The 22,936-nt window shown below is 39.7% G+C and overlaps 1 protein-coding gene across 1 annotated transcript; it reads right to left on the bottom strand.

Annotated features, from left to right (window-relative positions):
• Positions 1–525: 525 nt before the first annotated feature.
• On the bottom strand, positions 526–22,936 carry MKI67 (marker of proliferation Ki-67). Its single transcript, XM_086752083.1, has 16 exons — positions 22,805–22,936; positions 21,701–21,814; positions 19,735–19,816; positions 19,538–19,653; positions 18,964–19,033; positions 18,585–18,663; positions 15,875–17,380; positions 15,320–15,558; positions 14,169–14,589; positions 12,476–12,591; positions 12,079–12,250; positions 11,858–11,992; positions 7,426–8,762; positions 6,187–6,271; positions 2,528–5,626; positions 526–999 (listed from the first exon to the last, which is right to left on the bottom strand). Exons 2-16 carry the CDS (start codon positions 21,790–21,792, stop codon positions 851–853), a joined length of 7,698 nt encoding a protein of 2,565 aa, XP_086608209.1. The 5' UTR covers positions 21,793–21,814; positions 22,805–22,936; the 3' UTR covers positions 526–850.

The following is a 22,936-nucleotide window of genomic DNA, read 5'->3' as shown; positions in this document are numbered from 1 at the left end:
ATGCACACTGCTATGACCCATACACTGAAGACACCGATCTCTAAAAACCGTCTCCAAACCACATAGCTGCTCAGCATTAATTGCAGCTCTACGGGGCAACATCACAACTTCACACGCGCACTGCTCCGGTCTCTCGTACCAACGCTCACTTACACGTGGGAGCGCGGCACAGCCCAGCCAAGAGAAGCATCTGCACTGCAGAAAATCTTCAAAACCGTGCCGTGTGGCTAGAAAGAACCAATCTGAAATATGCTTGTGAGAGGACAGCGGTAATTACACATTCTGAACTGTTCTTAAGAACACAAAACACACAAGTCCCAAATTGTTTACAAATTTAATGACTTACAAATCTGCACTTTTCAGTACAATGAACTTGATCCTTTTTTAAAAAAAAATAACAACATTTCAGCATAATAGCTCTACTAATAATTCTATAATCTTTTAAAAAATATTTACAGAACTGTCATGAAAAATAAGACTTAAGCATATGAAAATTTAATAAAATAGCTTACAGTTAAACTGGCATTAAAGCAATATGGCTTCCTGATGGCTGTACTGATTAACAGAAAAAGGAAGATAAATTCTGTTACAAAAAAAAAAATTAAATTTGCGTTTGCAGCTTGGCAAAAGCACCCCATGGTTTAGGAACCCCTACACAAAGACAAACCTATTGAAACACACACCTACGCTGTATCTGTAAACATGTTAAGAAATATATTTTGATAACATCGTCATTCAGTGATTGCTTTACAAAACTTGAACTTAAAATCTGAGTGCAAATCAATTCATGTTAAAACCTGCAATTTCAATTACTGAATTGATTTTAAAACGCTTTCTGTGACAGTTAAGACTATTTTCCTGTTCTTGCACTTGACCTTGTGCTTGATCTTGTCCTCCTGTCCGTCCCTCCAGCAGTCCGAGTGGCCCTTACGCCCTCTTCACCAAGTTCTTTAGTTTTGTTTCTTTTGCCTTTTTGTAGCGATCTATTTTCATCATTCTCTGTTTGTACACAAAAAAAATTAACTGTAAATTTGTATCATAAATCAAACATTTTATACCAAGTTCAATCTTCAGTTACATTGTTTTTAAAGGGAAAGTCCCTAGTGACTACATTCCAAAGATTACATCTATGAATTCAACAAACCAGCTACAAACCCCGTACTTTTGCACATTGAATATCCTTTACGATAGATCCCTGAGGACTCACAGCTATTTCTGGAAGTAGGTTAACATTAATGAGAGCACCAAAACCAATTAGCTATCATTTTAGCTAAAATCCCTTCTACTGATGTGTAAAACTAAAACGTGCCCAACACCACCAAAAAATCCTGTAAAAATTAATCTATAGCAACTGCTCTGCAGTGATGATAAAGCTGGAGAGCCAGGCTTTTAACTGTAAAGACAGCTATGAAAGTGTCTAGATAGCACAGAAAAGTTAAGTTGCTTTAAGGGATAAGCATCAACGCGAGCACCACAGATATGGTCACTAAAATCCATGCAGGTAACGATGATCTCCCCAGCAGACAAAATTCAAGAAGTTAGTAAAGCATCAGAAGAGATCAATCATTTGGTAAATACGTACGTGAATATCAGGAAGCAGGAGCTAGCAAGTACGTAAAGGGAAAGAAAACAAAACTCAATAAATGAAGAGAGATACAGAGCAAAAATAGATGTACAGGTTATATCAGGATAAGCACATGAAACAGAAAAGGGAAAGAGCCAAAGAGATATGAAACAAAGGGCATGGCCAAAGGCTTTCAACAAAATTTGGAGGAAGTTCCTCAGTATGGAGCTCTAAAGATTCATTGTTATTTCCATTTGCATACATTTATTTGTTAATATTTTCTAACTGTGTCATGGTAGCTTTTAAGTGACATTGCATCAAGTTGAAAATTCCAGGGAACATTTTAGATGTCTGCAGCAAGAGTTCTGTTCGCTTGGGAGAAGGAAAACATTAAAGGGCAGAATGAGACGTATGGAACTTGTGCTGTCTTTTTAGCTCAAATACAGCTTCAAGCCCTCCGTAGCCATCAGCTTCAGAAACCAGCTGATGACTAGCAAAGGCCCTCCAAAACCCAGAGATGTAAAAGCAGGCACTTAGATGGTATTTAGGAGCAAACAAGATGAACAACGGGGTGCTACGAACGTGAGTATCATGTTTTGTCATTCCCAGCTTCTTCTGCACAGAAGTTAATTGCTGTATTTACTCTAGACTACAATTGATTGCTATGGATTGAGAGAGAATTATTAGAGAAGAGCACAAAGACACGTGAATACCCCAACAGAGGAAAAATGCCTCTCACATCCCACAGAACCAATCCCTTCTACTTAGGAAAAACATCTTGTTTGTATAAGATAACAGACTGTAATTACTTAATTCTTCTTGCCATATTGAAGAGCTACTCTCTATCTATTTCTGTGGGTTGCACGGCAGCCCACAGAAACACTAGAATTCTGTACACATTATTGTTATATCTATAAACAGCTTAGCTTTACTTCGAAAATAGAAACCAAATTCTTGCCTCACCTGATTTTAACTTTTTGGGTGCTAAGTCATCTGCTGGCAACTGACATTTTCTTCTGCGAGAAGTGGAAGCTGCTTGTTGTACAGGGTTAACTTCTTTTCCTTTTCCAGACCGAGCGTTTTTTTCAGAACCAGTGGATATCAAACACACATTCTGAGTTTCCAAAGAGTTACCGTTCTCGGGCAAGTCACCATTTTTACAGACAGAAGTAGAAGTAGCTGCCTCTGATGTGAATTTTACCCTTTTCCTTTTGTTCCTCAACTGCCTTGTTTTTTCCTGGGATGAATTATTTTCTAGAGATGTATCTTCAGCTTCTTTAAGAATCCTCTTTTGACCTCCGTCTTTGCGCAAGCCGGGTTTTTCCCTGAGAAAAGTGGAACTAGTTTCTCCAGATTTTGAATAAATTGTTTTCTTTCTGCCTTGTCTTGTTGGATTTTCTTTTGCAGATGGAGCTACTTCCAAAAGTATACTTTGCTGCTCTTCAGGAGTTTCATCCTTACAATCTTCTGGCAAACCTTGAAGTGAGGTGGAACCAGAACTTACAGCCAGTGAAGTGATTGTTTGCCTCGACTTCCCTTTTGAAAGATCCATTTTTTCTTGGGAAGTACAATTTTCCAAAATCAGGTTTTTTGCTTCCGCATAATTGTTCTTTCTACCACTTTCTTTTGATAAGCCCTGTTTTCCCTCAATAGAAGTAGAGCTTGTGGCTTCTAACAGGACTGCAATTTCTTTCCTTCTGTCTTTTCTCTGTTGATTTTCTTGTACAGATGAATCAAAAGTTTCTAATTGAACATTTTTATCCTCTTTAGGAGCTTCTTCTCTACCATTATCTGCTGGCAAACCACGTTTTCCTTGAAGAGAAATGTAATTAGTTCTGCCTGATGCCAGAGCAGTTTCTTTCCTTCTGCCCCTTCCTAATGGCTTCTCTTTCGCAGAGGATGCTGTTTCCAGAGCCGTATTTTGTTCTTCATTAGCACTCTGTTCTTTATCATCAGCTTCTGACAAGCCACACTTTCTCTGGAGAGAAGTTGAACTTTTTGCCTCTACTGCTTCATCAGTCTTTTCTCTTTTGTCCCTTGCTGATGCATTTGCTTTTGCCTGCGAAGTTTTATTTCCCAAAGCTGGGTTTTGATCTTCTCTCACAGTCATCTTTTTATCATCACCTTCTAGCAACCCACATCTTCTTCTGATAGAAAGAGATCTAGATGTTTGCGATGCTGCAGCAACCTCTCGTCTTCGCCCTCGCCTCAGTGGACCGTCTTCTGTCGAAGAGAGAGTACCTTCCAAAGCTGGATCTTGCTTCCCTACAAAAGCCTCATCTTTACTTTCATCTGCAACTAATGTTTGTTTTTCCATAAAGGTAGAACAAGTTATTTGTGGCATGGAATCAACTTGCTTTCTTCTGCTCCTCCTTACTTGTGAAGAAGGATTTTCTGAAGTCTCATCTTGGCCGTCTTTGTAAGTCGTTCCTTTGTCATCCCCAGGTAAACTTTTTTCTCCAACCACTTTGGAACTGGCTTCTGCAAGTTCAAAATTAACTTTCCTACCTCTACCTCTTCTACACATCATTCCATTTTTTTGTGCTTGATTGTCTTGCAAGATTTCAGTTTGCTTTGGTTTAAGCATTCCTTGTTCGTTTCTTGTCCGCTTTTGACGGCTATGAGCAAGACTGTCGCTGTTTGCGGCAGGCATTGATGTGCCAGCTGGGTTGTTCTGGTCCTTTGCGACTTGGTGTGTGTTCTTGACACAAACAGAGCTCAAAGAATCTTTGAGAGAGGATTTATCCTTTCCTGGTTTTGACTTAAATTTGGGAGTAATTAGTTCTAGGTTGTTTACATCTTCAGCAAATTCATCAGTCTTTTTCTCCAAAGAGTCATTTTTGCCTCTCCTGCTTCTAGTTCTTGTTTCTTGTACTGCACTTCTGTTTGCTTCCGCGTTCAGAGCAGCAAGCGGCACTTTGTTTGTCTCTCCAGAAGGTGACTCTGCCTTTAATCTTTGAGATGCCTTTGCTGTATTTGCTGTTTCATCTCCCTGAGATACTTTAATCTCGCTTTTGATCTGTGATTGTGTTTCAGTATCAGTTTCAGCTGAAGTTTCCTCAGTTTTCTGGACGTTTTGTGTATTTTCACATGCCATTCCGCAAATGTCGGCTTTTACTTCAGTCGAGTTACTTCTAGCACTTCTTAAAGACTTAACTCTTTTCTCCGTTACATTTATTTCAAGTTTAGTTCCGTTTTCAGACTGTTCTGCTCTGGCAGTCTCACTATCTTTGTTAAGAGTCTGTTCATCTCTTTGCACCATCTTTGCTGATGGGTCTCTGCAAAGCTTCCTTGTTGTCCCATGAAGGTCCTCTGAAGAAGCTTGTTTAACTTGGTCATTTCTAGCTCTTCTTCCTCTTTTAGGTGGAATCAGTGGTTCTGCGTTTTCGACTCTTTTTACTCGTCTAGACCTCTTCCCAGGTGACAGAAGCATTTCTTCACTGTCCCCTACACCACCTTCATTAGATTTGTCTTCAGGTTTTCTTAAACTTGTTTGCAGCTGACAATTTTCATCATGAATGCTACTAGAAACACTTACTGTCTTTATGGTTGGATCATCTTCCGTTTCTAATACGCCACTGATGTCACACACCTGCAAAGTCTGTTTCATACTCACGTGTTCTTTTTGCGGCACTGAAGAATCTTTGTCACAAGACTCAAGACTCTCACTTGGAAGTTTTAACTCCTTCAGTCCTTTTCTTTTACCTCTTGCTGGTCTTTGAGTAGCTCCATGCGGTTCCACAAATGAAACAGTTTCAACTTTTTCCTGATCAGGGTGCTTTGAAACAATTTCTTCCTCTGTGCAACGGTTTGCTCTCCTTCCTCTTCCTTGGTTTTTAGCTACTGGAGTTGAAGTACTGATCTCTCCCATCTCTTCTTGGGTGCTCTTTTTTTCCAGACCTTGCAATTCTTTTAAATTCAAATCCTTTTCACACTGCTTTGCTGAAGCAGGATGTACTGTCTTCCGTGGTCTGCCCCTTGTTGGCCTCCGAGTAGCCTGGTCTTCGTTAGTTGATTCTTTCTGTTGAGAATCTTCATCTTGTGAAATATTTCCTTTGTCTTCTAAAACATTTTTCCCCCCATTCAAGGTTTTTACATAGAAAAGAGCACAAAAAAAAGGTATACATTACTATGCCAGATGAAAGTATCTGTGAGTTTCAGTTTTCCTAACAGAGTCCTAGTGCTCAAACAAATCATAATTAATATCCTGAATTTAAAAATAAACAAATAAAGAATTATTTTAACCAACTCCTAGATTAAAGGCCAGGCTTCTGACCAAAGATCTTTGGTTTATTTGGTAGGTAGCACTCATAGGTTTAAGCTGTGTTCTGGAAAGTCTTTGCAAAGATAACTTTAATTGGAGACCTGAACATCAGGTTTTTTACACTGGTATGTTTGGAGATGCCAACATTACCACACCAAACAACCTCCACTGTTACTTCTACACCAACAGAATTCCAGCACCTGGTGTTCATTAGAGATGACTGCAGAAATTCCATGAGCTATGCATGCTTCATATTGTATATTTTTAACTTTTTTAGAATATATGTTGCAGCTTAATATCATTTATTACCTTGTATATTCATTATTCCTCTAGTTAAAGCAAAAGTATTGGTACTTACCGTATTTATGACTGGAATTAGTACAAGGAGGTGCTTGTTGCTTAGAATCTTCTTGCTTAGAATCCATAGCATTTACTGATCCGACCTAACAGAATAAATAATAATCAATCAATGCATGTCTGACAGGACAAGAAATAACAAAGCCAACCAGTACAATACTGATGTATAGTAATAGTCGAAAAAAGTCTTGTCAAATAATTTTCTCTAAAAATGCAATCAAGTTAGTTTTGTGACTGCATCCATATATTTGTTATTAGCACACCAACATACCAAACTTGATACTTGCCATCTGAGCTACTGCAGTTTTTAAAGTGAAAGACAACAAACACTGCATAGACTTAAAAAAAAAGTATTAGGTAAATCGGCTGAAAAGCATCTAAATGAGTGCTCAAAAGGAACTCGGGGTACTGAAGCCAAATCATTTCAGGATTTTGTAGTGTTTGATTGTAGTTCTCTACTGATGAGCACTAAGCCCAGTGACAGTCGACATTTTACCTACGGATCTGGGAATGAACATGAAAATCAATAAAATTCATAAGCGACAAGAGTGATGGAGCTGCGAATTACAAGGGCAGAACGGAAACCCAGAGCAACCTCAGTAACTAGTTAGACAGGGTTCCCTCAAAGAACATCCATATTAGCGCAGGTAAACGCACAGGGATACAGCTATCTCCATAAAACAGCCATCCATTCAAGAAGCAATGAATGAAGAACTTAGGGGCATAGTGATCAGCTGACCACATGGTAACACGTTTTGTCAAAAGCTCAACACTTCTGGTCGCGCAAAGAAAAAGAGAGCTTAACATTTTATTTATGGCATACGAAGCAGCTGTACAAAACAAAAAACCCAACCGTATGCCTTGCTTATGAAAAGGAAGGTTGAGAAAGGATTTGATTATCGTTTGTACGCAATTTAAAAGGTGCTTTAAACACAGCAGGAACATATGACCTGGGGGGAAAAAAAAAGTGTGCATATTCAAATTCGTAATAAGCAATGTTTTCTAACAGGGGGGTATGCGCTTGGACAAAACTACCACGGAAAAAACATTGCCATCTTAACAGTTTTCAAATCAACACGAGGTGCTTTTCTAAGAAGGCACCTCTTCCTCCAGAAGCTATAGGCATGACATGAAGTGCCATAACACACAAGATGACACACTGGAGGCCTAAGAATTCATTTCAACCGCAGCCTTCAGCGTCTAAATACATTCCTTCCAAAAGCTAAATAAAGTATTTTACCTTAATTTCCTCAGGTACATCAAACAAGTCCTTAACTCCAGCATAGTCCACTTCAAACTGGGAACATTTCTGCCTGGGTTCCGCCATAAGCCTTTGCAGACCCACAAAATCATCAACTGGTTTACACTTCTCCCTCGGAGTCCTCACTAATCTGCTAATCCCAAACACATCTTCTATCGGTTCAACTTTTTCCTCCGGAGTCTTGAAAATACGGCTGATCCCAATCATGTCTTCTACTGGCGGATATTTCATCTTTGGAGTTTTCTCGATTAAAGTAACACTTGCCACATCTTTTACTGATTCCCTTTTTTGTACTGGAGTCTTCAGCAATCTTTTAAAGGCAATTTCATCCGTAATAGGTTCCAACTCCTGCTGTGGGGTCCTCAAGAGCTCCTTAATGCCTGACAGGACTTCAACCGGTTCTGACTTCTGTTTCGGGGTCCTCATGAGCCGCTTGACGCCCGACAAGGCCTCTACAGGCTCCACCTTCTGTTTCGGGGTCCTCATGAGCTGCTTGATGCCCGACAAAGCCTCTACAGGCTCCACCTTCTGTTTCGGGGTCCTCATGAGCCGCTTGACGCCCGACAAGGCCTCTACAGGCTCCACCTTCTGCTTCGGGGTCCTCATGAGCCGCTTGACGCCCGACAAAGCCTCTACAGGCTCCGACTTCTGCTTCGGGGTCCTCATGAGCCGCTTGACGCCCGACAGAGCCTCTACAGGCTCCGACTTCTGCTTCGGGGTCCTCATGAGCCGCTTGACGCCCGACAAGGCCTCTACAGGCTCCACCTTCTGTTTCGGGGTCCTCATGAGCCGCTTGACGCCCGACAAGGCCTCTACAGGCTCCACCTTCTGTTTCGGGGTCCTCATGAGCCGCTTGACGCCCGACAAAGCCTCTACAGGCTCCGACTTCTGCTTCGGGGTCCTCATGAGCCGCTTGACGCCCGACAAGGCCTCTACAGGCTCCACCTTCTGCTTCGGGGTCCTCATGAGCCGTTTGATCCCTGACAAGGCCTCTACTGGTTCTGATCTTTGCTCTGGGGTCCTTAAAAGCTGCTTGATGCCTGACATGACCTCAACTGGCTCCAGCTTCTGGTTTGGAGTCCTCCTTTTCCTTCCTGATTTCACACGAGATGCCTGTTTTTCTGGAATTATTGACAAACTACCCACACCAGTATGTTCTTCCAGCATGGATTTTCTTTTTTCAGGAGTTTCTGTGGCTACTGCATCAAATACAGACTTCAGAGACTCTTTCTCTCTCAGCAAATGGCAGATGCCTGGACTATCTTGTTTCTGTTCTGAAGCATCTGAGCTATTCAACGGCGACACCATCATCTCTCCTGAAATAAGTAGCAGATTTATGTAATTTGGAAAAAAAAAATGGAGCAGAAAATCCAGGCATTCTAATTGGTATATAAGTAAGTAAAATGGATTCAAACAGCTGGAGCCTTCTACAAACCAAAATCAAAAAATATGCATCAACAATTGATTTGATAAGTAGCTTCTACAAGGCACAGAATACATTTTAAAAATTGACTGTAAAAATTTTTGATTATTTTTTCTAATTTAATCTAATATAAAATGTCACGTTTTCTGTTGTCCCTAAAATTTCTACTGGTTCAAGTTTTTTATTGCAATTTACTTTGCGTTTTGAAGCAATACCAGACAAAAATCAGAAAATTTCACATTCAAGAACATATATTTGACCTTTCTGACATCAAGGAAGAAAAAAAAAAAATGACAAAAGATTTTTTGTAGAACGTACATAATGGAATCATAGAATATCTCAAGTTGGAAGGGATCCATAAGGATCAGAGTCCAACTGCCTGCTCCTCGCAGGACAACCGAAAACTAAACCATATGACCAACTCTGACAGGCTTGGTGCCGTGACCACTTCCCCTGAGAGCTCGTTCCAGTGACCGACCACTCTCTCAGTGCAGAACCTTTTCCTCCTGTCCAATCTGAACTTCCACACCAGCGCAGCATGGTACAATCTCCTCCCATCAACTCAGATCCCCGGATCTCTTTCCACAGAGCTGCTCTTCAGCCTCTCACCCCCCAGTTTGTGTGTATAACAGGACCGCTCCATCTCAGGGGGACAGTTCAGCACTTGCTTTTGTTAAAATTTCATGTTTGGTGATTGCTTACCTCTCGCATCTATCAAGATCTCTCTGTAAGGCCTCTCTACTCTCAAGGGAGTCCACAGTTCCTCCTAGTTTAACATCAGCAAACTTCACTTAATGTGCATTCAATTCCTGCATCCAGATCATTTATAAAAACATTAAAGAGCATTGGCCCTAAAATTGAGTCTTGGGGAACCCCACTGGTGACTGAGCGCCAGCCTGATGTAACCTCATTTACTATGACTCTTTGAACCCGACCTGTCGGCTAATTGCTCACAAAACGTACGACGTACTCGCCTAGCTGCGTGCTGGAGTTTAGATCCAGGATACTGTGAGAGACAGTATCAAAAGCTTTACTAAAATCCCAAACCACCACATCTACTCGCTTCCCTCGGTCAACTCTATGGGTGACCTTGTCATAAAAGGAAATGGAGTTGGTTAAGCAGGACTTTCCCCTTGTGAATCCATGCTGGCTATGACCAACGACTGCATTGTCTCCCAAGTACCTTTCAGTAACTCCCAGAATAACCTTCTCCATAACATCAGCCAGCTACGCCGAGTTTGCACGTGGCTTGTACTTGGAAAGGCACTTTTCACAACTATTCCTTACAGTCCCTGCAGAGGAACTGACATCCACCATTCCTCCCACTAGTAAAAAGGAAACAAAGGAAAGGTTATGGAAAAAAACTCTAGTCAGAATGATTCGCTGAAGATTAAAGAGGAAGTTGTATTTTCTTCCTGAAACACAAGTTAGATCAAATTTATAATGCCAGAAATGCTATTTTCAGAATAACATACTCAAACCCAAGCCTTGAATATTGAAAGGCTAGTCTGGCTTTTGTCCCTGGAAAAATAGTGGAACATTTCCAGGAACACAGAAATACACTTCTGGGCACAGGAAGAACAGGGTGATTGGGAACAGTCAGCACAGATTTATCAGAGAAAAATCATGCCTGACCAATCCGATTACCTTCTACGATAAAAATAACAGATTTGTGGATGAAAAGAGAGCAGTGGCTATTATTTAATGCAACTTTAACAAGGTTTTCAACACTGTCTCCCACAATATTTTGGTATCCAAACAAGGACATCACAGGTTAGATAAACGGGAAACCGGTTGAATAAAGAAATGGTTGGACGATCAGGCTCAGAGAGTTGCAGTTAATGGATCTCTACCTGCAGGCCAGGAACAAGTAAGAGTACTGCAGGCTGGAGGAACAGAAGTCTAGGAATCCCTTAACTACAACTATAATCTCAGTCTTAAAACTCTCTCTCTGTTCATTTTAAAAGCATAACGTCCGCTGGCGTCAGCTTTTAATCAAGGCTGTAGGATCTAGCCTTGGTAGTTCCTATCCTGTCAAGTCCTAATCCTGACATGCTCGTGTCCTTTCAAATTCCTGGTCCAACATTAAGAAATAAACTATTTTTTTCAATCCATATTCCCTAAATTAGGAAACTAAAGCATTCATGACATATAACAGGATCCATGTGTATAGAACCTAAGATTAAGGGCTTACGGGCTTGTCCACTGACTTAAGGAAAGCACTAAATAACAGGATAAATAACAGCTGATAACAGACATCTTCAAGTAGATAAAGATCGCTCTACTAGTTCTTGTTTCCAAATAAAACACTTTTTTACTGGACTCCCTTCCCTTCGAAGGTTTGTTATACCTAAGCCTATCTTCCACAACATCTCAAATAAAACAAAATACAAAAACTATTATTATAAATACTGGAGGATTTATTCTTGATTTTTAATGATGTTTCAATAGATGTTCAGTTTTGCTAGATTCTCAAGAAAACAGAATTTTAATTCCAAGAATTCTGAGGTATACAGGGCCACAATGACTAGTATGCAAGGTTATTAGCAAAAGATGCAAAGTACCGTCATCATACAAATCTTTCTAATCTGACACTTAAAAAAATAGTTTTTCTGCAAGATCACACAATAACCTCTCCCTACCATGAAATTTTGTCTCTGGATTTAGATGTATCCACAGACAATCGATTAAGAAAGCGTCATGCTTCAGGACAAGATTTGCTCGAAGCAACACTTCAACATTTTGAAGTTTCATACCAAATAGAATAAGAAAATAACATCTACTAAATAATTAACTGGAGCTACAAAGATGTCTTTTAATACATGTTAAAAAAAAAAAATCAACACTTCATTCTATGGGTTGCCAGATGCTTCATCTCAATACATCCAGTCTGTCCAGGCTGAAAGTATTCACTGTGTCAAGCAGCAGACACACCACTATCCCTACACATACCTCAACATTTCCTTTTTATTCAAATAACAAACTTACCAGATTCTTCAGGAGTGTGCAATTCGGAAATGTCCGCTGCTGTATACGTTGGTGTAAAATCAGTCTTCTGAACAGTGGCCAAAGGTAATATTTTTCCACTCTTATTTTCTGGAGTTTGAAACATTTCAGTCATTCCTATAAATTACATTCAGAGAAATGAGCACATGCTCTGACAAAACAACTACACGGCAGGCAGAGTGAGCAACAGAGTAAACAGCTACCTGTGAAGCTTTCGTCCATGTTCATGTTTAGCTTCAAGATGGGATTTTTTACCACCTTAGGGACCTGTCCAGCCGTTCTGACTGTGGTGGAATAAGCTCTGCCTACAACTATTGTAGCAGGTGACTCTGCATGACCTGTACTAAAATGGCCTTTTATTTTTCTTTCTGGAGTCTGCAGAGGGAAAAGAAGGGAGGGGAAAAAAAAAGTTAGTAAACAAGGATTCCTTTTACAAGAAATGTAGATTTTATATACACTGTGACAAAGACATCAAGACCTGTTTAACATCATACCAAGAGCTCATAAGCTTCCAGATTCTGTAGCAAAATAGCTACAAGCTGTTTTGTGGTTATGCAAAAACAACAACAATGAAGAAACATGATAAAAGAAAAACAATACCTTTGGTGCTTGTGTCACCTTCTTCAGGGACCTCCCTTTTCGGACACTTTTTTTAACAGTCTTTGACTGTGGTCTTGCAACACCTAATTTTACCACTTCTGCCCAAGATTTTGCAACTAGAAAGCAAAAGAGAAACAATCACTTTAATTCTTAGCTGTATAAATGGAAGCTCACAATTATTTCTTTATGTGGATTTGCTGCGGTTGGGCACGGGAAAGCGGTTGTTGTATCATCTGGCAACACAAACTAAAATGCTCTGTGAAATGCTTTCAACTGGCAGACTCAATTTCAGCTCAAGTTTAACACGTGTCCGAGTACCCAGTATGGATTTCCATAACAGAACAACAAAAAGTTCCATATTGTGTAAAACAGACGTTAGATCCTAGAACTGAATGCTGACCCAATTCCGTCCTCACTCTTTTTTTAAGGGAATATTTTTTCCCAATAGAAACTTGCCATGAGCCTTTCAGTCTCATTCATGATTATACCTGAACTTTTCCCTGGTGGGACATGAGATTTAACATCAGAGAAATGGCTTCTAAGTTAAACATACCCAGCTTTTCTTTCACCACCTTCCCAAAGAATTTCGTAGTCAGGAAATTATTTATACTGCTTATAGCACTCAGATGAAGACAGACTCGCCATGATTTTTTCTTATATCACCTTCTCCTTACAACATAACTCTGAAAATTGCCAAAGCAAGGTTACTTTATCACAGCATCATTCTGCACACAGCAGAGGAAGTAGAGAATTAGTTACAGTTGCGTAGTAAATGAAGCTGTAAGTTGGCAGGACATCTGCCTTGTTTACTTCAGAAACAGGCTGTGAGAACACAAGGATAATATAAAAGTAATTTTTTTTTTTTTTTTGAAGTAGAAATAAAAAGGGGAATCCTGTTCCTGAAAAAAAGGATATTATTATTCTCTGGTCAGAATTGCTGTGCAAGTTGCGGAAAGCCTGTAAGTAAAAACAAAAGCTGTCATTGCTAGAGTGTTCCGGATACGCAGAAAAATGCTAAGCATGCAGGAAATCCTCTGAAAAGCACTCGAAACACAGAGACTTTTATTTTGGATATAAAGTAGATATCCAAAATGTTTAAGAACTGTGGTGTTCTTTTCATACTACAGAAGAAACTGATGCACTGGTATTAAAAACAGACAGGTGGCAAGAAATGGTATGTCGTTGATATTTGTGAAATGCTCTGCTGCTACTGAAATTAACAACCACAGGCACTGAAAATAACCCCCAAACTCACTCACTCTGCTAAAAGACCTTGTTCAGCCATATTAGCCAGGAAGCGTTGTGAAGGTCTGGGATGTTATCTCAGAGTGTAATAATGAAGAGACCATCACTGGGACTTTGTATGTAGTATATTGTTCAAAATTTTAAAATGACAACAGAAAAAATGGAGACAGTAAAGAGCAATAAGAATTCCTGCATGAATGGTGGCGTTGGTGAGAAGCTTTAAATTCGACTTTGAAAGAGTCAAATTAATTGAATTTATGAAAACAATGACAAAGACATCTTAACTGTAAGTTTCTTGAAAGACAAAAAATTTCAAGAACCAGAGCTGTCAGAAAATATGCCAATCATTTGGTGGCCTCTGCATAGCAAAATAACAGGCCTACTTCTGTTTTGTTCCTGTATTTTAAAGCATTAAAATTAACATTAAAAATTAACTGCTGAAACAAACCTAGTAAATTAGCACTAGAGGCACCACTTCTTCTTTTAGCATTGAGAACTGCTACAGCCCCACTTCTCCTCTTCATGGGAGTGACCTTCACAGCAAGTTGGGCACTTCTTGTTACTTTGTCAGGCGTTGCCGCTAAGGTTTTATCATCTTGCTTAACCCGAGGAGATTTAGGTGTTTTCACTCGGGCACCATTTTTCTCCTTCGTATTCATGTCTTCCGCAACAGCATCCTTCTCTTCTGCAATTGGTGACGGTGTCGTGATGTGAGAAATAGAGAAACGTCCTTTTGTGAAAGGTGCTGGAGAGCCCAAAGTAAATTTAGCCGTTCCTTTCCCAGAGGCAGGGGATAAGGCAGCTGGGGATTTCTGGGCTGGCAAACCTTTTGGTGACATTTTTTCTTTCTGCAAATGTTCAGAAAGCTCCTGGTAGAAAAAAAAAAAAATCATAAAGCTAAAATGTTACTGCATGTAGCTGAAGTACAAATGCTCACCTACATCTCTGACAAGTAAATACTATAAAATGTCATCAGAATATTTGAAAAAGCCTTAAATGTTATTTTCTGAAAACAAACTCATAGCAAATTTTAAATTTCAAAATAGTCTCAAGACACACGTAAATTCAGTTCAATAAGTGAATTGAATTTATTATTCTATTTTATTCAAAAGTTTTGTTCACACCAAGTACACTACACTTATTTAATCTAGTTTACATCAACAGCAAATGTTCTCAAACTTCTAGCCAAACCACGTGGCAGTAGCTTGTACAGTCAACAATCTACTGCTCTGTTTTCTGTTATTTATGGTAAACTGGAGCTTGTAGAAGCTGCTGCTAAGCACAAGCATACAGAAATATACTCCCACATAGGTATGAGAATGAGCAATAGCATCTGAGGTGAATAAAAACACACCTCCTGTATAGACAGGTAGATATAAAGGTTAAACTGAGCCCTTTCCTACAATGGAGAAGTTAAAAAAAGCTGATTAAAATTTTCTGATTTCAAAACCCATTTTAATTTGCAATTAAAATTTCCACGTCCCAACATATATCTAACAAGGTTTCTTATTTATTTTTAATTAATTTTTATTAGTCTTAGAATTCATAAATTCTGTTCACATGAGTTAACTTAGCAACTTGATCAGTCTTTACACTTACCTGGCCTGCAAAGAGCTTCAGTCCCTGAGCCTTTTTCAGAACGGCACGAGGTGAGTTTCCAAACGGTAAGCTCAGTGTCGCAGGAATCGCACCTCTTTTAAGAGGCGAGTTGGGAGGCAAACTTTTATCAAACAGTTCTGGACTTAGGTGACCACCGAAAGACACTCTCTTTCTTTTTCCTGAAGGCTGAGGTAACAATTCACCGCTTTTCCTCTTCTGAGACATCCTTTTTGTCTTGCCTGAAAGTAACAATTGAAAATATTTCGATACATTTAAGAATCTAAGTCAACATTTTACCCAGCATAGAAATTGTGCATTTTAAAGTTGGAAACGTATCAAAGAGCAACTTACTTTAAAGAGAAAGAGATTCAATTGAGTAAACTTTTATACATATTGTGTATTTTTACGGTCAAATATAACTACATGATAAATGTTTTAGAACCAATATCTCAGCAGTGAGTTCTGTGTTTTATGTAAGTGGAAAAATTCTCATAAAAACGCTAAGAGAATTTCTCAAATACAAAAACAACGAGGCAGGAGATGAAACACATTTACCCGATTCTTCGCCAGCCAACACGCCAGAAACATTCATTTCCGAGACAGCCTCACTGTCCTGCAGTACAGCAGCGCTTCCAGAGGATCTTCTCTTTGATGACAATCTATGAGGTCTTGCAACACCAGCATCTTCCAAATCTTGTTTCTGACAATATCCCTTAGTGGCCAGCTCTTCTTTAGTTCCACTGTCTTTTCTGTCTGTAGCCTTATCGTGATGTTCTTGAACGGCGTTTGTTTCCAATGCTTTTTCGGGTAGCAGCCCAGAGCTCCTTGGCCTACCCCTCTTTCTTCCAGAGCCAGATTTCTGACTAACAGGAGACCCCAGTTCTGACGTCAACTCTTCTGAAGCCAGTGTCTCTGAATTGATACTTCTGTTCAACAATTCTTTACTTGGCCTGCTATTTCTTCTGGGACTCTTGGAAACAGAAGAAACAGGAGTTTCACAACGTCCCTCTTTCGAGCTAACAAAGTTTGCCAGATCACCAATTTCTTCCAGCACTTCTTCTTTTACAGGTTTTCCTGGTGTACGTTGTTGACTATTTCGTCTTTGTTTTAAGCACTTATTCTCTGATAACGGCAGTTCTTTGAGGCTATCACTTCTGCACACCGAATCTTCCTTTTGAGTTGCAGCTGAAATTTCTGAGAGACTCTTACATTTCAATGACACACGTCGTCCAGTTGTGGGAGTATCAGTATTTATAGGATTCAGTCCACTAGTTTCTGTGGTAGGTGATACAAAATGAGACCGAGGACTCTTCCTTCTGGGTGTTGGTGTAGAGAGAACACATTTATCCAGTTCAGAAACATTTACCGTGTTAGTTGTTTGTGCTAGTTTGTCTGCTACTACTACAGAGCTGTATATTTTCATTCTATTTGAATAATCCAAGGCTTCTATATAGCATTGATTCAGCAAAAAAGGTGCATTTCCATCATTCTCCTTACTGGGTGCGGTTGTAACTTCAGTATCTTTACATTTGCCTGCTGTACTTAGTTCCTTATGATCCTGCAAGTGACTTCTTCTACCAGGATCTCTTGGTATCTCCTTTGAAACAGGAGTTCGAGGACTTCTGGGAAAACTCCTCTTGGTAGCACTTCTTACGGCTGAGATCTGGTTAAATTCCAAACAGATCACATCCGTCTTCATTTTTACTGGACATTCTTCATTTTCACTTCTATCTATTTTTTTTTCTTTAGTCAGGCTTCCCAGGTCATAAACACAACTTGATGAAATTGGAGCACTTGGTTGTGGCAGAACACTCTTGCCATCTCCTTTTGCAGCTTGTCGAGACACATTTCCCCCATGCAGAGGTTTTTTCACTTTAATCTCATGTCTCAGTTTTTCATAGAGTTCAGTAAAGGGAGACATTTCATTTTGCTTTATACTAGATTGATGTATTCTGTGTGAAGGTTTGGGTGTTTGTGGTTTGACGGGTAAAGCTTTGGAAATATTTTCCTCTGTACTTTGTTTATTTTCATTGGCATTTTTTTCTTCACGCTCAGCATTATCTACAAAGTAAGCAAAGCAAAACAAAAAGTAATACAGATGCAGTGACTTAAAAATTGCAGAACTACAAATACAAGTGCCATAAACACAGATAAAAATTCCTTTCTTTCCTCTCCCAAGATGGTCAAACTGTAAATAAACCTCTGTCAACAATAACAATTTCTCTCCAAAGCATTGGTATCTAAATGTTTAACATAAATTTTATGTTTCCATCTGGAATTTATGCCATATTCAGGCAAGACACTCGGTATATCACACTTTTGTTTATCTTCAGAATCAATGCCTCACACACCCCTTAGGTTGGGGAACCTATCACCCAAATCCTGGGAATACAGATGCACTCACGACAACCCACTGAAATAAAACACTCTGTAACAGCCTGGGTTTTCTGCACTGGAACAAACATCTGCCACAAAAATCAAACCTGTCTGTAGATAAATAGCTTCCATCTAACAAACCTAGTCTCTTCCCATGAAAATATCATTACTTCAGACAGGAAGGATGGGAAGGGGAAGTCCTGCTATTTAACCAGTCCATGGACTCTAACTACCTAGACTTAGTAGCTCTAGAAGATTTTTACTGGGTCTGCATGAAAGAGCTACTTTAAACTATTATTTTAATCACAAAATTAACCTTCCTATATATCTCCCACATTATACCTCTTTCAATTTCTTACTAAGAAAAAATACACGACGCAATGCAATATTTGCTCAAAAGGGATCAGCTGTATTCTAGGTCAGTAGAGAACCGCAAGTTAAATTTTAATCACAAAGGTGAATATGCCATGTTACACTTGTTTTATTTCACTGAAAAGTAAAATATTATAAGCAATTGTTTCACATATCAGCTTCAACTGACATTTGTACTGCATTTGCAAAGCTGGTGTACTGAACGCCCCTCTTGGCTGCGATCTTCATAAACTGCATTTCCACAAATAGCAATAGATACGGATTTTGCCATCCAGGCTGTTCCTGCCCATTTGCCAGGATGCAATTAAACTGATTTCTCCTGGTAGGGGTTAGCTCTGGTAAATCACAACATCTAAGTATGATGAGACAGTACACTGACAGGTGTACTGTACTCAGATTGAGAAGCCTCAAAATACATTTCTTTTGCTCTTTTCCACTTTCTTTTTCCTCTTATGCAAAGAATAAATGCAGTTAAGGGGGAAGAAGAAAACAAATCCCCCATAAAACAAGTACCAACCTGAACCATGAAGACTTTTAGATCCTGAAGTTTGTTTGTGTAATGATTCCACTTCTGCCACCTGCTGAACATGAAGAACCTGTAAATTTGTACAATATTACAGCACAGCAACAAATATTCTAAAGTTTACTTTCAACTGTACATTGAAAAACACTACATTGATAAAAGTATATGCATAGTTTACTAAACAGGCTTAAAGGTATTGAAGTGGAATCCTAGAATATTTCAAAATTTAAGAAACCTTTAAACAGAAAGGTTTGAAAAATACAAATAGCTGAGAAGTTATTCCTAATAAGAAATCAGAACAAGGAAATAAAATATCATGTCACTATCAATACCAACGTACTTGTAATAGATAAGCCTATGGCCACAAAATTACCTGCAGTGTTTCATCTTTTGGAGATCTAGAACGCCTCTTTCTTGGAGTTGATCGGAGAGGATATTCAAACCTGGAAAAATGTATTTAAAATTTAAGAGATTCACTGTTTTGTCAAATAGTTGATAACTAAATTCCCATTATTAACGGGAATTGTTGTCCTGTCCCAACAATACAGGCGCACCACTTGTAAAGGCTTTAATTAGATCAAAATACTTCTAAATTTTTCCCTAAAAATGACTACCCTCCAAACAAAGTCAAAGTCATCCTTCTAGACAATTCTATCTTTATTGGTTTAGCTTAATGTAATATAAATGATAAAAAAACCCCAAATCTTAAAGCAATCCTGTCTTCTGAAGAAGGTCTGCAAGACATTGTAAAGAAAGATGACATGAACTAGATTAATTTCCCTTTCTGAAGATGGTAAAAGGACATCTTAATTTTTCCCATTTATCTACAGCCATCTTCTGCATCTTCATCCAGCAGTAAGAGCCTGTGCCCACAAAGCCCTCTGCAGCGTTTGCCAGCAAAACACATCCTAGGATCGAGGCGTTAACAGTTTGTCGCTGGCACTCACCTGAAAGAACGATCAATAATAGTTAACACATCTCCATGCTTCAGAGGTACAGGGTGCTGAAAACAACTCCCATTCAGCTGCGTAGGATTTACTGTACTTAAATTAGTCAATATTGCCTAAAAATAAAATAAACATTTTAGTGGCGTGACGAGTTGCAATGGTGCAATGCATATGTCGTTAAAATATGTGTATCTTACCTCCTTGTTTTCATTTACTTCAATTTTACAGTGTTCTTTCGAGACCTGAGGCAACTGGATGCGAATATCACATTCTGTTCTCCTGTGGGTGATGAAAATATAATTTGAGTTTCAAGACACACAGAAGGAACAAAAATCTGACTGCTATAGAATGAGGTGATTTCCCAACTTTTCAGCTATTAATTGTACAGCAGCATGATATTTTCTTAAATTGGGTAACACAAAGAAGATGAACTACCTCAGTCGTTCAACTGTGGCGAAAAAGAACAGGAGCTCACACTTCACAGAAATCATGGAATGGCTTGGGTTGGAATGGACCTTAGAGACCATCCAGTCCAACCCCCCTGCCCTGGGCAGGGACACCTTCCACCAGACCAGGCTGCTCAGAGCCCCGTGCCACCTGGCCTTGGACACTGCCGGGGATGGGGCATCCACAGCTTCTCTGGGCAACCTGCCCCAGTGCCTCACCGCCCTCACAGTGAAGAATTTCTTGCTTCTATCCCATCTAAATCTACCCTCTTCCAGTTTAAAGCCATTACCCTTTGTCCTATCACTATCTGCTTTTGTCAAAAGTCCCTCTCCAGCTTTCCTGCAGGCCCCCTTTAGGTACTGGAAGGCCACTATAAGGTCACCCCAGAGCCTCCTCTTCTCCAGGCTGAACAGCCCCAACTCTTCTACAATATCAGAAAAAAATACACTAAACACCCAAACTCTGAAAAAGCAGTTCACAACAAGGTGAAAGAGTCATGTCTATAATCTGGTGGTTTGAGATTACTTGATCCCTGCCTTGCAAGTTAATGAAGACTTGTGGAATATTTTTAGAAAACACCAGCATGTGCTCTCCAGTTCACTCTTAGGCATTTGTTAGCAATCACTCTCAGAGAACAGACTATTACGCAGATGGACCTTCGGTCTCACCCGGAGAGCAACTTCTACCTTCTTAAAAGTTGTTAGTAAGTGAGAGTTGTGTTTTTAAGTATACAGACCTTTTCTTTCTTTAAGATAATATCTACTACTTTTGACATGCTGTAGCTCTTAGGCAGCAAAAGTATCAGCTATCACACCAGAGGTACTGTTCACAGAAGCACCTGACCCCTCTCTGATGCAGCTGGCAGAAATTTATGTTTGTTCCATCGGGTATCACCTGTCTGGGCAGCTCTGCCAAAGCCAAAGGAGTATTATTGACAGCGGAGTGCTCCCCACAGACTTTCACTATGGAATCTGATTTAGCACTCAATCATTAGTTATTTAAGATATCTATTAGTCAGTAAAGTGCTGAACAGACCTATTTTAAGGCATTTTATTTGAAGCCTATTTATAGTAAGACCATCTAGGCAACTCTTCACATATACCACTCAGGTATACCAATTTTATCTTTTAATGTAAAACAGCTGGATCAAGCTCAACACCCACTATCACTCAACTGTATAAGTCAAAATAAGTTTCAAGTTTGGAGAAGGAGGTATAAGGTCTTATTAATTTTTAATATTAACCCTAGATATTGGCCGATGTATTCCATTACTGAGGTTTTGGAGAACTTAAAAAAATAGAAATAAAAATTGTGAAGAGCACTGATGTAACAAATACGGTCTAATACATGCTGAGTACTTTGCTTCTTTTTACTAGTCAGTTATCTGGAAACTGCTTCTGGATAAAAGAATACCATCACGTGCCTGTCAACTGTGTATTACTCTCAATCCCTGCCCCAGATTTCCTTTGGCCAGAAGGTGTTTTTTTTTTTTAAAAGTAGTTCTGACAAGAAAAGGACAAAAAGTAGTAACAAAAATTAAGTTCTGCTTTCTAGTCTGTACAATTAACCCTAGTCCAGTATCACCTTCCCTCCCCTGAACATCATTCACAAATAAGCAAACATTTATTTCTGCAAGTAAGTATTAACATCTATAAACTGCAGGAAAAACATCACCAATACTGTTTTGATGTATGCAAGCACTCAACTAATTCTCACCTTCCAAATAAACAAGAACTTGCAGTGAGCGGAAAACTAATTCCATCCGTCCCGTTCCGTTTAATTACAACAACGCTCCCAAAAAGCGGCATCTTCTAACGTAAGGAATCTTACCTATAAAAGAACATCAGAATTACTCCTCCAAATTACTCCTCCTTTATGTATTTATGGAGGCAAGTCAATTATTTTTTTTTACTTCGGTTCCAGAGACATTTTCCAACGCAAAGCAGAAGAATCTCAGTGCCACTGACATGTGCTTCTTGCCTCTGCAGAAAACTGGGAACTGCTCACTGAGAAACCACCGTAACCACACACGGGGAGTTGAAGGCACTACCTATTTTGAGAAAGTGATGCTTGTACAGGGCAGCAAGAGCAGCCATATGCTTACATAAACTCAGTTATACCACTTCTACACATGCAGTAGGTATCTGCTGCCTATCAGAGCCTTTGCAAAAAGATCCAGGGCCAACACACGCCGTATTTCGCTCCATATGCAACTTAAAGGTATTTTCATGGAAACAGCCACTCCTCCTCACCTAAATCTAGACATTACACATTCCCTTATCTACACGGAAACTCTTAGGCTTGATTTTAAAGCAGACAGAGACGGACGGGCTATGGCAGTACCCTCCTGGAAGAGGAGGAAACGGTGGCATGACCCCAAAGGAGCCTCGGCAGGCAGGCAGCAGGCACTGGAGCGGTTGCGAGGGTGTCGTGACAGGCTGCGATAGGACCGAACGGGTGGCGACGCACCTCTGCCTGCGCAGGCAGGGAAAGCAGAAGGAACGGCGTTTAACTCGCAAAAAAAAAAAAAAACCCCAAAAAAACCAAAAAACAAACCCAAAGCGTTGGCGAAACCAGATGCGCTGCTCCTTTCAAATGTAAACATGCGTCTGCCAGGAAGCACAAGCAACGCTCGAAAAAAGGTATATGCAATGCACTACCAAAGATTATAGCAAGCTAAAAACAAGAGGCTTCATGCAGTTAATAGCGATCTTTATGAACTTTTTTGCCGAGTTTCAGACGATAAAATAGTTGGAAAAAACCAACAAAAACGAAGCACCCTAGGACAAATTTGACAGCACCCTTAAGAAAAACCTTTACCTGTACGTTACAGCAAACAGCGGTCTTCCGTTTTCCTTACGAAGTGCCCCGTTCGCAGTTTCCAGCAACTCTCACAAGCGAAAAACCCCAGGCAGAGCTGCAGAAGCCGAAGTTTAGGCCAGCGTTACGAGC

This window comes from Chlamydotis macqueenii, chromosome 7 (genome assembly GCF_036417535.1).
Source record: "Chlamydotis macqueenii isolate bChlMac1 chromosome 7, bChlMac1.mat, whole genome shotgun sequence".
NCBI classification, from domain to species: Eukaryota; Metazoa; Chordata; class Aves; order Otidiformes; family Otididae; genus Chlamydotis; species Chlamydotis macqueenii.
This window is presented reverse-complemented; position numbering and strand designations above follow the sequence as displayed.

Bases quoted from the DNA above. Each gene is read 5' to 3' on its own strand.
- MKI67 (XM_086752083.1), bottom strand. From the start codon at position 21,792: ATGCCGCTTTTTGGGAGCGTTGTTGTAATTAAACGGAACGGGACGGAT. The intron at 14,590-15,319 runs GTAAGTGTAAAG...TTTTTCTACCAG, and splicing joins TGAAGCTCTTTGCAGGCCAG to GAGCTTTCTGAACATTTGCA. The intron at 12,592-14,168 runs GTTTGTTTCAGC...TTTGCTTTCTAG, and splicing joins CTCTAGTGCTAATTTACTAG to TTGCAAAATCTTGGGCAGAA.